Below are 16557 nucleotides of genomic sequence, written 5' to 3' on the forward strand. Positions count from 1 at the left end.
TGTAGATGTTGACCAGGGCTGGAGAGAGAATCGATCCTTGTGGGATCTAGTGGTGGAGGTGCAGTTTCCGATTGCTGCTCTTTGCATGCGTACCCCCAGGGCGGACTCAAACCTTGTCAGCGCACTCGCTGGGACCCTTGCCACCTCGCTCAGGCGAGACAGCAGAATCTCATGGCCAGCAGCATGTCACACGCTGCGGAGGTCCAGGAGGATGCGAGTGGATGTCTGTTCTCCGTCCATTGCCAGGAGGAGATCGCCCATCAGTGCCACAAACCCGCTGTCATTGCCATATGAACCCAGACTGTGCTGGGCTGAGGATACTCACTTCAGTTGGATGAGCTTGAAGCTGGGCTTTGATGAGCTTCTCCATGAGCTTGTCAGGCGCGGGAGGTTTGACACTGGGCAGTAGCTGGCTAGAACCGAAGTAGCCAGCATTCAGTGCCTCAGTTTCCCCTTGTGTCACATGGGGATAATGACACTGCCCTGGCTCACAGGGGGCTGGGGGATGCCATCCGTGTTTCCAATGTGTCTTGAGGGTGCTGGATGACAGACGTGAGAGAAAGAGAGTTTGCTTTGTGCAGTCAACCCTCCTGCCCCTAATGGATTCATTTGGCAGGCAGGGGAGCCGTCCCCAGCAATGAAGGGGTTAACTCCTCTCTTTCCCTGCACCCTGGCCCCTCGAGAACCGCGGCTGGGGGTGGGGAATCCCGGGTGTTTCTCTAATGGGAAAGTTGGCTGCAAAGCCCCAGCCTGCAATGAGTGTGAGCAAGGAGCAGACAATGGTCTGCCCTTCCAGCCCACTTCCCTGCTCTTCCCAGCAACCTGTGTGTCAGCGAATTCCTTGGGGTTCAGGGAACGTGGCCGGGAGGCAGCTGGGCACATGCAGCTCTGCTTTTCCAGCAAGGCTCCTCCGGCTGTTCTGGATGGCCTGGTCCCATGGGCCTGACAGGCAGCCAGCAGCGAGCCAGCCTGCATTTCCAGAGTGGTGGGGCTTTCCAGGGCTGCGCTCGCAGAGCCTCGGTTAGCATCTGCACGTGGGAACTGAGGACTTTGCAGGAAGGAATTTGCTGGTCAAGGAGTGAAAAGATCGAAGGGGCTGATGATTCCTGTTAATAGTTGCTTTGACTGGGATACAATGCCTGGTTCCCATCTGCAGGATGAAGGTTTCTGGATTTGGAAATTCCCAATCCCTTGTCTGGCTGCACACTTCTCCTCCCCCCCCCCCCCGAGCCTGATCCCTGGGACAGTTTCTCTTGCAGGCTGGTTATTTCAACAGCTCTGCAGGGAATAGAGATCACCAGAGGAGAGGCAGGGGAAATGGCCCCAGTATGCCAACGGCAGCTTCTGCAAGCAGCGGGGGGCCTGAGAGGCATCAGCAGAGCTGTGTGTGTGCAGGGATCCCAGGACTGGCATAACGAGGGGCTGAAGATCGGGACTGAGGGGGATCGGCAGAGTTGGGGGTCAGAGTCCAGGGCTGGAATAGGGGGGAGCGAGAGCACGGATGTGGTGTAGACTCTAGCTGGTTTCCCAGACCCCGGTGGCCTTTCTCTGCCCTGCAGTCTCAGAGGCAGGGCCAGATGCGTGGCAATCGCAGCTGCCCTGCTGGGTTTGGCACAGGTTCCGTGCCCTACGGGTAGCCCTGGGCACCGGCACAATCCCTCCCTGCGACGGGACACCTGCTGCACACAAGAGCTGAGATGAAGCGGGGACCTGCCCTGAGGGGATGAGACGGGAGCTGGTTCTGCCCTGCCCCTGCAGCGGGGTTGGCAGGGTCGAGGCCCCGCCAGGTTCCCCCCTCAGTAATTAGAGGCGGGGACAGACTGGGGGTCGCAGGCTGCCAGAGGCAGGTGGGCTGAGGAGAGCCAAGCCATGGCGCCTGGCTGATAGTTGGTCCTGGGAGAGGGGGGATCTCGAGCTGAGACGCTGCTGCAGATCGGATAGCAGCTCCTGCTGGACATGGGGGAACCCGCACCTGCCACCCTCCCCGGCCCCCCACTGCCCAGCTCCGCTGCCACCCCGGCTGTGCTGCTGGGAAGGGGCCTCTGGCTCTGGGGCAACGGGCGCTGCTCCAGGCTGAGCTGTGCGTGCCCAGGCTCCCGGGCTGCTGATAAGGGGGAGGAGGAGCGAGCGCGGCAGTGCACAGTGCAGGAGGCGGGCGGGGGGCAGAGCCGCTGGGGTCACCAGGAGCGGTTGGTATCGCGGCCGCCTGGGGCAATGGCAAAGGAGCCGCTAACTCCCCAGACGCCTCTGGCTCGGAGGGCCCAGCTCTGAGCCCCCCAGGTCTCACCTCTGCCCCCTCCTCCCGATTCACCTGGGCTGGGTCCATTTTCTATGGTCCCCACACAGGCCCCCTCTTCTCTCACCTGGGCTGTGGGACGAGAGGGGGCAGGCAGCAGGTGGGGGGGGGGAGTCAGCGGGCACCCGGTGCTCCTGAGGGGACGGGGGGGCACAGAAGCTTGGGCCCAGGGTGATCAGCTCAGCCAGAGCCCAGCATGGGCATCTGCCCAGCAGTGTCTTTTCCCCAGCTGGCTGTATGGGCGGAGATAGCACAGCCATCATGCGCAGTACGCTCAGACTGGGGGGATGGCCCCTGGCCACAGTAGTAGGGCTTTTATCCTCTGAGGGTCTCCAGCCACCAGGGGGCTCTGGTGCACACGTGCTGCTGACCACTGGTGAGCTGCTGGCAGACCCCATGGACAGCGCCCTGGTTTCTGCACATTCCTGGGTCTGTGTGAGCCCCCTCCGGCTTGTCCCACACTGGACACTCCCTCGGCACCCCACATGCTCCCCTGTGCCCCAGGCCCCATGTCCAGTCTGCATTGGGAGTTTGCTGGCTGCAGGACGCTCCCCGCAGGGGCCCCTGTGCCAAGGGGCAGCTGGGGGAGGGGGCCGGGACTGGGAGGGGAACGGCCTTGGGGACACGTGAGACTCCAGGCCTTTCAGGCAGCGACGGAGCCGGGGAATGGAAGATGTGCACACGCGAGCGCACACACACACATGCCCTGGTGCTCACAGACGCGTGCATGGCTGCATGTTCCTGCATGTGCACACAATGACCCTGCTCCCCTGGTCAGGCCTGTGGGCACAGTCCGTGTCCGCCACTGTGCAGCACGCCCTTCATGCCCTGGCTCCTCGGCCCCTGCCCATCCCCTAAGTGGGGTTGCTTGATCCCGGAGCTGCAGGCCAAGTCCTTCAGGGAGGCCCTGGCTCCTTTCCAGCAGGGGCTGATTATCCCTTCCCGACAGCGCAGGGAGACGTTCCAGGGTGGCCTGTCGCCAGAGAAGACTGTTTAGCATCCTGAAACATGAGAAACACATGGGCACGGGCAGGGGCTTTCCAGGCCCTCTCCGGCCAGCAGGGAGCCCTCGGGGAGATGGTGCTCAGACAGACCTCCCATCAGCTGCTTCTAACCCTTCACGGCCTTGCCTGGGGATCCCAGGCCTGGAACGGGTCCTGCCCCTCCGCAATCCGGGGCTCTGCGCCGATGGTGCTCCTCATCCTCTTACTTCAGTCCATAAATCACCTCCACCGACAAACCGGTCTGACACCGCCACAGAATCCCCCCGAGACTGCCCAGCCGGGGGCTTTGCCGTGGAACGCAGTGACCATGGGGCGCTGGGGCTGCGCCCCCGGACGGAGGGCAAGATGACAGGAATTAGCGATGATTTGGTGGGTCCATGTGGAGAAACCTCAGCAGTGTGTCTGTTTGTCTGTCCCCTGGCTGGCTTCCAGACAGATCTCTTGACTGATGAAGGGTTTATACTGGGCTCCCGAGCCTGGTCTACACTATGGACGTAGTGTGGAAAATTCCTGTCCCCTGTTGCTGGCCCCATCTAGCGCCCCAGAGCTGGCCGCGTTGGGAGCCCTAGAGCAGACAGGCCTCCCACCCCCTGCCCTGCTCAGAGCGGGTCCAAACAGCACAGCATTTCGGACGCCGTCGGCCCGCATGCACCGGGGGCCCTGGCGGGCTGAGGCTGGTGGAGCTGGGCGGGCTGCAGATGGGTGTGAAGGGGGTGGCAATTCCCCTGCGGCTCCCGCAGGCTGCTCTGAACGCCCTGGCTCTGCAGCTCCAGCTGAGGCCACGCTGACGGGAGCAGGAACGGTCTTTATTAGCTGCCCTGTCCATGGGCCTTGGCTGCATGGGCCGGGTGTGTGCCCGGAGTGGGTTCCTAAAGGCCCTGGCATGCAGCCATGGGGCCACGAAATGGGAGGACTCGGGCCTGCCGGGCCCCGCCTGGGCCTTCCATCGCTCTGGGGGTCCCAGGGGGTGACAGGCACCTGCGAAAGAGGTACGGTCACGGGTCATTGCAAACGCGGGGATTGGCTCTGAACATGCAGGTGCCTACGAGGTGTATCACAGCAGTGCCTGGAGGCCCCCCGGGGTTCGGCCCTGTAGTGCCAGGCGCTGCACATCCTACAGGGAGAGACCGTCCCAGCCCTGCAGAGCTCCCACTAACGAGACAGGGAGCCAGACTGGGCCCCAGCCCTGGACATGGCAGAAGGGGGAGGCTCAGGGAGGGGCTCGGCACATAGGGGGCAGCGCGGGAAAGGCTGGCGGACTAACTGGGGGGAGGCCTCCATGGGGGGCAGAGTATCCCACCGGAGCTTGCTGCAGGGGGCTTGCACCTTCTCTGAACCCCCGGGTGCTGGCCGCTGCTGGAGTCCTGCTCTGAGCTGGTGGGCTAACCCCTATGCGTGTGTTCCCGTGCCTCCCTTTCATACGCCTGGGTGCTCCCCGCAGGTTCCCTCCAGCTCTTTGCCAGTCTCAGCCAAGCGATCCGAGTCTTGCAGTCTCTGCGTGCACCGCTGGCGTGGCGGGTGGCCCAGTCTCTCTTAGCCACCGCCGGTCTTTCTTGAAATGACCCACAGGTAGATGGATCCATAGACACCCGGGCCAGAGGGGACCGGTCTGACCCCTGGCATAGGGCAGGCCAGAGACCCTGCCCTGCGATTCCAGGAGTTGTTCTTTACTGCTAGGTAAGGGAGACAGCGGTTCCCAGTGAATTGTGGTCGAACTAGGGCCCGTCCTTTCGGAAGAGCCTCCCGAACTCAGCACGCTCCCCTTGAGGGCAGCGGGTGCGGGCTAGAGCCAGCCGCGTCTGGCCAGTGCTGTTTTCTCCCCCCTTTGTTGGTGCATTGTCACACGGCCGCTGCGGGCGGGGCAGGCATTCCTGCTGGGTGCTGATCCCGGACTGCTTCTCCTCGGGGACGCTCCACGCAGGCCAAGCCACCGGCTTCTGCAGCACGAAGCCTTTGGAGGAGCCTGGCCCGTCTTCCCAGCACCCTGCTGGGGCTGCCCAGACGCTGCTGCCCACCGCCCCTGCTTCGTGTGACTCCATCCGCCACCAGTGTGACTGACCAAGCCGGCGCAGGGTCCTCAGCAAACATCTCCAGCTCCTTCTCCACTGCCTGACTGACATACTGATCGCGCTGGGCCCAGCCCTGGCCCTCCTGCTGTTCACCTCTCCCTGGGTCCGGCCACATCAGGACTTGCTAACCCACAAGACTCTCTCCTTTGCCCTCATGACTCAGTGTCCTGGATAATCGGTGATGAGAGTCCTTATCAGGAGCCTTTGGGGACTCCAGGTGCCTTGGACCATTGGGTCACCAGGCTCCGTATCTCGCTGGCTTTTCCCGAGATCCTGGGCACCGTCTTCTCTCCCAGGGCTCCCAGTTGGCTTTTCTGGGCTGACCCAAGGCCTCCTTTGGCCTCATGTGCAAAGACAGGTTGTTCCACATGGCCTGGCTCTTTGTTGGGGCTGTGCTGGGGGGCAGCTCCCGCTGGATGGCCGACCCCTCCTGTAGCCTTGTGGTCTTATGAGGTGGGAGGCCCCCGGCCGGCTGGGCCCTTCGCCTCACCTCGTCTCCTGGCTCTTCTCAAAAGTCAGACACAAACATGAACAGCAACATGAGAGCTCCTGGCACGTGCCCAGCTCCCCGTGCCACCGGCTGCCTGCATCATTCCTGAATGGGGCCCTGTAGGGCCTTCCATGCCCAGCCATCCATATGTGCCCCCTCCCTGCACCCCCCATTCACAGCCATCGTTCCAAGCCCACGTGGCCATGCAGGACTCACCCAGAGCCTGCGCCCCGTGCTGTGGTCCCACAGGAGTCGTGTAACGAGGCTGGTTCTGGCGGGACCCAACGGAGAGTGCCAATTCTGGACCAATTCCTTCAAGCAGGGCAGTTACAGCCCCAGGCTGGGGTTTCTATGCACACCGAGGCGAGGCAAACCAAACCAGCCAGACAGAGAGGACTTCGGTTTTACCCCACTGGCTAACCACAAGTCACACAAGCAATTCCCTTAGACACCCCAGTTTCCCAGTATCCCCACCAGTGCCACTCGTTATGGGGACGAATGGTTAAGAAAACCAATACCCCCGTAAAAGAAAAATGGTTCCCTCGATCCCAAAGGACCAAGCCCCAGACCCAGGTCAATATACAAATCAGATCTTACCCACAAATCACACCATTGCCCGTCCTTTAGAATCTAAAATCTAAAGTTTATTCATGTAAGCAGAGTCAGGATGAGCTCCACCCTGACATCTGGTGGTGAGGTGTGGCAAGTTGTGGAAAAGGACTTCAGGGGCCGATCTCATTTGCATAGGCACACCCATCCCACCTAGCATGAGGCCATAGCTGCCCAAATGGTCACTTTGGCTGCTGTGGGATCCCCAGTGTCTCTGTTATTGGGGTAGGAAGAATAAATTGTTATTACCCTGATTATGGGAACTGTGCTTGGAACTGTACTTGGCCTTTTGTTATGATGGAGGGACTCACCATCAACTAAGTAGCACTCGCTAGGCAAGGATCATGGGTTCCAAAACTCTGTGAATTGAGAGAGACTGGGGACAAGTATTAATACTTGGGGGCATGGGCCCATTGGTGAGGGGCTTACATACTAGTTGCATTTCCTCCTTTCTCCACTGTGGAATGTCAGAGCTAATTTTGATTCTGTTAGGAGTCTAGTCACAGGCTGCTGAGCTCACTTTGGGCTAATGGTGCACCAGTACTGAGGCTCCCCTACTATAAGCTGAAATCACCAAAGAGCTGAACTTACTGAGCGTTGTGTTAAGGAGTGGGGGAGCCTGAAGATATATCGTGGAGCAGTTTGCGGGACGGCTGGAGTGCCTGGTGGACAGGCTGGTGGAGCAGGTCATAGGATGGCGGGAGCTGCTGGTGGGGCTCAGAGCAGTTCGTGGACCGGCAGGAGCTGCTTGTGGGATGCGGAGTGGAGCAGTTTGTGGGACAGCGGGAGCTGCTTGTGGGACGCGGAGCTGGTGGAGCGGAGTGGAGCCGAGCCCTATGGAGCTGCGGGGCAGTCAGCTTCAGATCATGTAAGGTGCCCCTTACCTCTCTTCCCCCCTGTGATCTCCATCCAGGTTGGGAGGTAAAGTTCTGCAGATAAACTTTCGAACTCTGGGGCTGCCCTGAACAGGGACAGAGACTTTTGGGTCATTGGACTTTTGGGACTTTGGGTGATTTTGGGTTGCTGGACTCAAGAATCAAAGGGAAAGGACACGACCCAGTTTGCTTGGGGTGGGTTTTTGCTCATGGGTTGTGTTATGAATCCTGTTGGTGGTGTTTCCCCAACATAATGCCACATTGTTTCTCTCTGTTATTAAAAGGCTTTTTGCCACACTCAGACTCTGTGCTTGCGAGAGGGGAAGTATTGCCTCTTGGGGGCGCCCAGCGGGGGTGGTATATATTTGTCCCAGGTTACTGGGTGGGGGCTCGAACCGGTTTTGCATTGTGTTATTGGAATGGATCCCCTAGATATTGAACCTGGCCCTTGTTGCTGCCAACTCTGACGGGCAGAAGGGTTACATTCATAAAAGGAAAAAGATAGAGATGGGAGCTAGAATGGGTTACATGGAATCACTGACAGACAGTAACGGCCAAGTTCTTGGTTCAGGCTTGTAGCAGTGATGGAATAAACGGCAGGTTCAAATCAAGTCTCTGGAGAACATCCCCAGCTGGGATGGGTCATTCAGTCCTTTGTTCGGAGCTTCAGTTTGGAGTAAAGTTCCTCCGGAGGTCAGAAGCAGGACTGAAGACAAGATGGAGATGAGGTATCAGCCTTTTATAGTCTTTTCCAGGTGTAAGAACCCCTCTTTGTTCTTACTGTGGAAAATTACAGCAAAATGGAGTTTGGAGTCACATGGGCAAGTCCCTGCATACTTTACTGAGTCACAAGGTGTGTCTGCCTTCTCTCAATGGGTCAGGTGTGTAGCTGATGGTCCTTAATGGGCCATCCAGCAGGCTAGGCAGAGCTGACACCAACTTGTCTGGGGTGTCCCCCAGAAGCACAGCACAAGTTTGAAATACAGACAGTGTAGAGCCAATATTCATAACTTTAACTACAAAAATGATACAGACACAGACAGCATAATCATAACCAGCAAACCATAACCTTGTCTTAGACACCTTATTTGATCCCCTTTATACATATATACATATATAGATTTGGTGCCACTACAGGACCTTGGTTGCAACAATGTTCTATATGGTCCCAGATTATGTCAATAACGTCACAAGTCATGTCCTCAGTCTGGTGCTTCGAGGGAGTGGGCGGCTTGCTCTGTGAGATCTCAGCTGGGCTCTGCTGACAGCTCGCTGGTGGTGGAAGGTCCCTCCCTCCCCAGCAAAATGGGAGCCCAGGGACCCTGGAACCACTCTGTGGTGGTGCTGAGCTTCCTGACTGGCAGCTCACCTTACCTCAGGCCACGTTTCCACCCGCCAGCACTGCAGGCCTCTTCCCCAAGCAAAGCGAGGGGGCAGGTCCCGTCCCTGGCAAGGCTGAGCCAGCGCCCTTTGGAGAGGGTCCCGGAGCGGGGAGCGTGGCCCCACTGGGGTGGTTTATCCAACGGCACCCTCACGCTCCCCTGCATGGACGCTGGCCCTGCAGGCTGCAGCCCAGGGGGCAGGAAACAGGGCGAGGGAGGGGAGAAAAGAGAGAGCGAATGGGGGGAACGGAGTGAAAGGGAAAGATACACAGAGCAGGGGGCTGAAACAGATGGACAGGGACAGACATACTGGTGCTGAGGCAGACGGGCAGGGATTGAGGGGGATCAGCAGAGCAGTGTTTGGGGAGCCCAGGCTGGGACCGCAGGGGGGCTGTGGGTCAGGATCGAGGAGTAGCAGCAGAAGTGAGTGCCCAGTCACCCCGGCTGGGTGGGGGACGTCCAGGCTTTGTTTGTGGGTTCATAACCAAGGGGCTTGCTGGCTCCCAGCTTTCCGGTCTGCCCCGAGGGGGTGCAGGGAGGGTGAGCCCAGCTCTATGCCTGGCTCGGACTGCAGCAGCTGAGGCTCGAGCGTGGCAGGGATGGAAGGGTGCCGGGCCATCTCCTGGCTCATCCCCCTGAGCAAACTGCAATCCTGGCCTGGGATGCCAGGCGGTCCCTATGGGTGGGCAGTGGGGAGAGAGCCCAGGACTGGAATAGTGGGGGTGGGGTGGGGAGAAGTTGAGACTGAAGGGCACCAGCCGAGCTGGGGGGCGGGAGGTGGGGAGTGCGATGTAGGGCTCGGTGGGTGGATGTATGGATGGACAGATGGCTGGGCACATAGGTGGGTGGCTGGGCGGACGGACGGACGGCTGGACAGACAGATGGATGGGCAGAGAGGTGGGTGGCTGGGCGGACGGACAGATGGCTGGACAGACGGATGGATGGGCGGACAGGTGGGTGGCTGGGCGGACGGACGGACGGCTGGACAGACGGATGGATGGGCGGACAGGTGGGTGGCTGGGCGGACGGACGGACGGCTGGACGGACGGATGGATGGGCAGACGGGTGGCTGGGTGGATGGACAGACAGGTGGACGGACGGATGGATGGGTGGACAGGTGGGTGGCTGGGCGGACGGATGGGCGGCTGGACGGATGGATGGCTGGGCAGACAGGTGGGTGGCTGGGCGGACGGCTGGACGGATGGATGGATGGATGGATGGGCGGACAGGTGGGTGGCTGGGCGGATGGACGGACGGCTGGACGGATGGATGGATGGGCAGACAGGTGGGTGGATGGACGGATGGACGGATGGCTGGACGGATGGATGGATGGGCAGACAGGTGGGTGGATGGACGGATGGATGGACGGCTGGGCGGATGGACGGACAGCTGGGCGGACAGGTGAACAGCAGGATGCCCCTCTCAGGTCCCCCAGCGAGGCTCTGCTCCAGCCCCGATTCCCCCCGGGCAGGGGGCGCAGCCCCTAGGCAGGGGGAAATCCCGCATGGAGGTTTGCTCCCTCCAGTGCTGGGGGATGGTGCGTCGCTGGCTCCCCTACCCTGAGCGACTCTAGGCACAGCTGGCACCGGACGCCCGAGTCCTCAGACCCCCCTGCAGGAGGACGGTTCTCCTGGCACCTCGGCGGCTCTGTGCGAGCTGCGCGGCCTTGGACTTGTTCCAAGTGCACTAACCGGGGCGGCAGGCGGCTGGGCCCTGGAGCCCGGCCTGCTCAGACAAGAGGGCGGTGGGCTCTGGGTGTCTGCGTGGTCAATGATTTGCCAGGCCTGGGCAGCTCGAGGGGCTGCATGCCAAGAGAGCCTGGGCACAAGCCCTGGGCCCAGAAGGTTCTGCAAGAGTGATGAGAGCCGGGCTGGGGGATCCCGCTGGGCCGGGCTGGGGGGCAGGAACCGCCCCAGGGGGAGAACGTGAATGGGGGGGGCTAAGCTCTGGGGACTGAGGCAGCCCAGACGAGAGTCCAGCTGGCAGCTCAGGGGGCAGCGACGAAGCCGGGCATGGGGGGACTCTAGGGGAGGGGGTCCAGTGACAAACCCAGAATATATCCCAGTCCCAACAGCAGAGGCTGGGGTCACCGATCCAAGTGGCAGAGCAGCTGGCGAAGGTGGCGGGAGCTGGATGCCCTTTGGGGCTCTGCCCACAGCCAGAGCAGGGTAGAGTGGGCACCGCGCGGGGGGAGCTGTGCACAGGACAGGCTGTGGGGGGCACGAGGGGATCCCAGTGCTAGTGACGGGGAGCTGCTGGAGAGACCCCGAGTTCACGACCGGCCTGGATAAGGCCCCAGGTGTACGGATGCTTCTCCGAACCCCGAGCCTCTTGGGCCTGCCGAGGGGGGCTGGGAAACTCTGGGAACAGACTTTCTCCCGGCGACTCTGGCTCTTGGTCAGACAGACCCCGGCTAGCAGCCTGTCTCACTGAAACTGGGCTCCGGACCTGGCCATGGAGCATCGTATCTGACCCGCTCGGACCTGGAGAGCGCCCGGGCCATTGTCGCGGCACAAACTGCAACCGGCACGTTTCCCTACCAGCCGTTGTCACTGCCATGCCCAGGCCTGACTGTCTGGGGGCTCCTGGCACAAGGCAGGGGATTGGGGGGGCCTTGACTCTAATGTCTCCACACCAATTTGCCCTGTCCTGGGTTTTATCTCGGGAATCACAGACAAGCCCAGAGCCTGCCCTGGTAACGCTGGGATGCTGTGCGTTCGGACGGGGGCGGCTGGGCTGGAGCCAGAATCGGCAGGCGCTGGGCTCAGCGGGTCCCATCGGGAACACGGGAGCTACGCTGGATTTGGAAGAGCCGGGGACTCTTTGTTGTGGGGCTGATACGCCCTCCCCTGCCCCCTCGCCACTGCCCCCAGCTGTAGGCCTGGCCTGGTGCCAGCCATGAACTTGCCAGAACACATCTGCAAAGGGGAACTGCTCCTGCCAGGAACCTTCCCCACCTCCCTGCTAGCTGCGCACACTGGAGCGGAGCGCGTCCCGGGCCGGAGGAGGGACGGGATGGGAGTGGGCCGCCAGCCAGGCTCTTGAAGGGAATGAAAGTGAAAGCTGGCTGCTGCAGAGGATAAATACAGGCAGCCGGGGAAGGGGACGAAGCATCTCAGCTCTGCCTGCTCCTGAGCCACAGATTGCCTCCGCCTGCCTGGTCGCCCTGCCCCATCGCCGGCCAGAATGACCCTCCGCTTCCTGCTGCTGCTGGCAGCTGCCCTGTGCATCTGCAAGGCCCAAGGTACTGCATGGTCCCAGCAGGTCCCCGACCGCCGGGGCGGCTGGGAGGGTGCCCTGGGGACAGGAACGGGTCAGCAGCAATGGGGTGCGCCTCGGAGCAGCTGGACACGGGGGGTAGCCCAACCCGCTAGCCCTTTTGCAGCTGGGGCTTTGTTCCAGCCGCTGAGCTGCTCGGGCAGGGAGGGAAGGGCGAGGAGAGAGCTGGCATGCCCGGCAGTCAGCTGGTGGCCTCAGCCTGGCCGGTCCAGCAGCCGCACCTGGTGATAGAGCAGGGAGCTCATCCCCTCGGGACCTGGGCTCTAGCCCGGCCGATCTCGCCCCTGTAACCCAGGCCTGCTTGTCCCCCCTTATCCTTGCTAGTGGCAGCTAGTGCTTGATGAGCCAGCTGCAGCCTTGGCTAAAGGACATGTCTCTTTTAGCTCATGCATTAAGCTCCTGAGGTCCCAGGTTTGATCCCGGCTGACGCCAACCCGGGTCTGTCGGTGTGAGGCTAGCGCTTGCCTATCTCGGGTCCATGCTTTGTGATCCCCCAGCGAAAAGTGCTGGTCTTGGCACGTTCCCTGCTCCCCCAATACTCAGCGGTGGGGAGGAGGCTGCTGGGTTAAATCCTGGAGCGGGGGCCCTGCCTGCTCGGACATCTGCCCGCTAGCCCTGCCAGCTGATCGCCCCAGCTTGGGGAGAGCTTTATCAGCGGCTCCCAGGCTGCGGAGTGGAGATCACCTTCCTGCAGAGAGAAAGCAACTGCCTGGCTTTATTCTGATTGGCTAGAAACTGGGTTGATTCAGGTGACCTAGTCAGCAGCTTAACGTGGGGGGGCGGGCCCAGTAGCGTGCATGAGAAACTCCCTCTCTGCAGCACCTGGGGCCAGCAAGCCCCATGCGTGTGGCAATGCCCCGCGTGCCCACTGACGCTCAGTAAGGGGCTCGGGGCTGGGGAAGCTGCCTCGGGTTTGCATGCAGCTCTCCAGAGGCATCACACCAGAAATGCACCCTCTGCCCGCGTCTCACCCGTACTCTTGTCCGCTTGCCCACCAGGGAGCGAGAACCAGGCGTCCGACTGCTGTCTGAGCCACAAGAATCGTCCCATTCCGCACCATCTCGTCTCCGCCTACAGAATCCAGAGTCCCGAGACAGGCTGCCGGCTCTCAGCTATTGTGTAAGTACCTGAGCCAGTGTCCTGCGGGTGCCCGGGGGAGCTCTGCGGGGCACCTCCAGGGATGGAGACTCGGTCATCCTGCCCTTCCCCATGGCTCAGGGTTATGTCAGGATGGGGGGAAGCGGGTTTCTGGCTGTTCCGTCCCCCCATAGCAACTTCTGTCCTAACTCAGGTTCATCACCAAGAAGAACAGGAATCTCTGTGCCCCGCCCAATGCTCGCTGGACTCTTGACCTGATGGAGAAACTGAACGGGAAAAAAGGACAAACCACAGCAGGCCGCGCTGGGAAACAGTCCCGCTCGAAGGCAGCCAAGCCCCGGAAGCAGAGGAAGCCCCAGCACTAAGAGGTGGGGACGGCAGAGCCCCGGGGGGTGCTGGGCGTGGGGAGGGACGGGCCACCGCTGCTCCAGGGAGCTGAGTCTGCTGTCAGCCTGGGCCAGACCCTCAGCTGGTGGAAATCAATCCAGCCCTGTGGGCAGCCGGGCGGCTCTGCCGAGGCTCTGCCCTGCCACGCGGGGGCGCTGCGGGCCGTGGCACATAGCGAGTGGGAGTGTGGGGGAGCAGCAGTTGAGCACAGTGAGAGGTGAAATGTCCTGGGCCGGGGATGGAAGGCGCCTGCCGGACCGAGCCCGTCTCTGCTTGTCAGGGCCTTCCCGGCCGTGGTGGCAGAGCAGTGACTGGCCGGCCTGGCGATGGCACAGGGCGACCCGTCACTAACGGCGCGTGGTGACGCCCCGACGACGCTGCCTGGGGCTGGGGGTGTCTCCTCACTCGTGGCTGCTGCTTGGGAGCCACTAGAAAGGGGGGTGCTTTAGGAAATGGGGGAGGGGCACGGAGCTCCCCGCCCTCGTGCGAGACCCTCCCCTGCTCTCTCTAACGGCTCTCTCCCCTCCCAGGGCACCTGCCGTCCCCGCCCCGGAGCCTGCCTGGCTGCTCAGTTGACCTCGGCAGAGCCCCCGGGCTGCAAGCAAAGGAGACCGGGCTGATTCCTGACCTGGGAGCAGAGGGCTTGGCTTGGGGCGGTGTGTGATTCTCTTCTAGAATTTCCTCTGGAGCTGCTGCACCTCCCGCTAAGCATCCGTGACCTGCGTCAGCCACGACTCCCTCCCGCGGCTCCCGGCCAGGCTCGCATCTACTGCTTAACACCCCCCGACCTTTGCATTAAAAGCCAGGAATTAGCGAGTCTGCTGTCACTGAACAAGCCTTTCCTCAGGGCCAGCTCCAGTGAAGTCAAAGGGAGCACGTGCCCTGACCTCCCTGGGCTGTTCGTCAGCACCTAGGTAAACCTGTAACCCCCAAAGCTGCTATCCCTGCTGCCCCTACCCTGCCTCCACCGCTGTGGGCAGGGCCAGTACCTCTCCCAGGGGGAGAGATGTTTGCCCACAGAGCCTCCGGACAAGGACTTTGGTTAATTAAGTTCTATGTAGCTATATGGTTGTAATAAAAAGATACACAGGGCTTAGTAATACCAGCAAAGACTGCAGGCGGCTGGACTAGCAAGTCCTTATTGCTTCTATCGAGTGCGCTTATCTCGTTTGATTGCTTTATTAAATGGCTCTTTCAAACTGTATTAAGAAACTGTGACGTCCTAGCTACTGCAGGGCATGCCATGCAGGAGCTCTGCATTGCCTGACCCGCTGTGCCCTCGCCTCGCCGGGAACGCACAGCCCATCGGGAGACAGAATTCAAGGCAATAAAAATGATTTTAAAACCCCCAGAAGCAAAGGAGTGCTGGTGTGGTTGGTGTGGTGAGCGTCACGCGGGGGGGCCACCTGTGCCCGGGACAGACTGCGCTGAGAAATACGCCCGTTGTTGGGCTGGAGGCAGGGGTCCCTGGGCGAGGCTGGTGGGTCTTGCCCCATGTCACGGAGTGTGGGGGAGTCCAGGCCCTGCACCCCTCTTCCTGGGATTCACTGAGACTCTCAGCCAGCCAGTAAAACAGAAGGTTTATTGGACAACAGGAACACAGTCCAAAACAGAGCTTGTGGGTACACCCAGGACCCCTCAGTCAAGCCCTTCTGGGGGAACAGGGAGCTTAGACCCCAGCCCTGGGGTTCCCTGTGTTCCTCCACCCAGCCCCAAACTGAAACTAAACCCCCCCCCAGCCGGCTCTCTCCTGCAGCCTCCCTCCACATTCCTGGGCAGAGGTGTCACCTCCCCCTCCCCCTCCTGGCTCAGGTGACAGGCTCTCAGGTCTCCCGTCCCCAGGGCACATTCCCAGGTCAACACTCCCCCCTCCCTGCTGCGTCACATCGTCACACCCCATGCGCGGGGGTCTAATGGGTTTGGGGTTGGGGAGGAATTTTCCCCCAGGTCAGATTGGCAGGACCCCTGGGGGGGTTTCACCACCCTCAGCAGCATGGGGCACAGGTGACTTGCAGGTCTGAACTAGAGTAAGTCGGGGAGTCTCTGTCAGAGTTTGTGGGGCTGTCACGGGAGGGGGTGGGCGAGGTTCTGAAGCCTGCCATGTGCAGGTCAGATGGGGTGAGCCCGATGGACCCGTCTCGCCGGAAAGTCTGAATCTCTGGCCTGGGTTCTAGCTGGGGCCCCAGTGGTCCCGTCTGGCTGTGGCTGTAGGAGCCGGGCAGGCCCCGGCATCGGGCTCCAGTGCTGCCCGCAGGCGTCTCTCCCCCAGCTGCCCCTCGAGGTGGCTTGTGCGAGGGGCACAGAAATGGACTCGCTCGTTAACACTCCTGTCGGGGCCACCTTCCACGAGGAAGGGAAAACCCACCGCCCAGCTACGCAGCAGGGACTGGACAGGGGCCCAGGGGGGCCCAGAGTGAATCGGGGTCAGCGGTGCGCTGCAGTGGCCAAAGAGGCTTAGAGCACCCTGGGCTGTGTTAAGAGCAGTGTCGTCGGTTCCTCTCAGGAGGGAACTGGCCCTGGCTACGCGGCCCGGGGGAGCCCGCAGCGGGAGGACAGGGCCGTGCCCCTGCAGGCCCGTGTCACACCCTGCGGCGTGGGGGAGCATCCCCAGACAGGGAGTATGCGGGGTGCAGAGCTGGGGGCTCCCGGGTGAATCCTGAGGTGGCTGCAATCCTGACTGGGAGGGGCTGGAGACAGCGTCCTCCTGTGCCTGTCGGTGCAGCCCCGCAGCGTGCCAGCGCCCTGCATGACAATGGGATCTGGCCAGGCTCTCCCTGCTGGCCCCCACCAGCCTCCTGCAGGGAGGCTCCTGCATCTGCAGCCCGGGTGTTTAAAACTCCCCCGGATCTCAGCAGGCTGCCGCCCGGGCCCTGACCCTCGGTCTGCTGCCCCTGTGTGGAAACGGACCCCCCTAGCCCATCTGCCCTAGGCCACCGGGGCAGCGCTGACGCCCAAGACACCCCGGTAGCGCAAACAGGGGAGCGGCCGATGGGGGCAGCCCTGCTCCAGGGGCTCTCAGAGTCCTGAGATGTAATGGTTGTAGGAAAATGGCAAAATGTGCAAGCATT

At 61.5% G+C, this 16557-nt stretch overlaps 1 protein-coding gene across 1 annotated transcript; it reads left to right on the top strand.

Annotated features, from left to right (window-relative positions):
* Positions 1 to 11805: 11805 nt before the first annotated feature.
* Positions 11806 to 14836, top strand: LOC141988036 (C-C motif chemokine 5-like). Its single transcript, XM_074953861.1, has 4 exons — positions 11806 to 11969; positions 13003 to 13123; positions 13296 to 13470; positions 14020 to 14836. The coding sequence occupies exons 1-3, from the start codon at positions 11912 to 11914 to the stop codon at positions 13465 to 13467; spliced, it is 351 nt and encodes a 116-aa protein (XP_074809962.1). The 5' UTR covers positions 11806 to 11911; the 3' UTR covers positions 13468 to 13470; positions 14020 to 14836.
* Positions 14837 to 16557: the final 1721 nt, after the last annotated feature.

Source organism: Natator depressus, chromosome 5 (assembly GCF_965152275.1).
Source record: "Natator depressus isolate rNatDep1 chromosome 5, rNatDep2.hap1, whole genome shotgun sequence".
Lineage (NCBI taxonomy): Eukaryota > Metazoa > Chordata > Testudines > Cheloniidae > Natator > Natator depressus.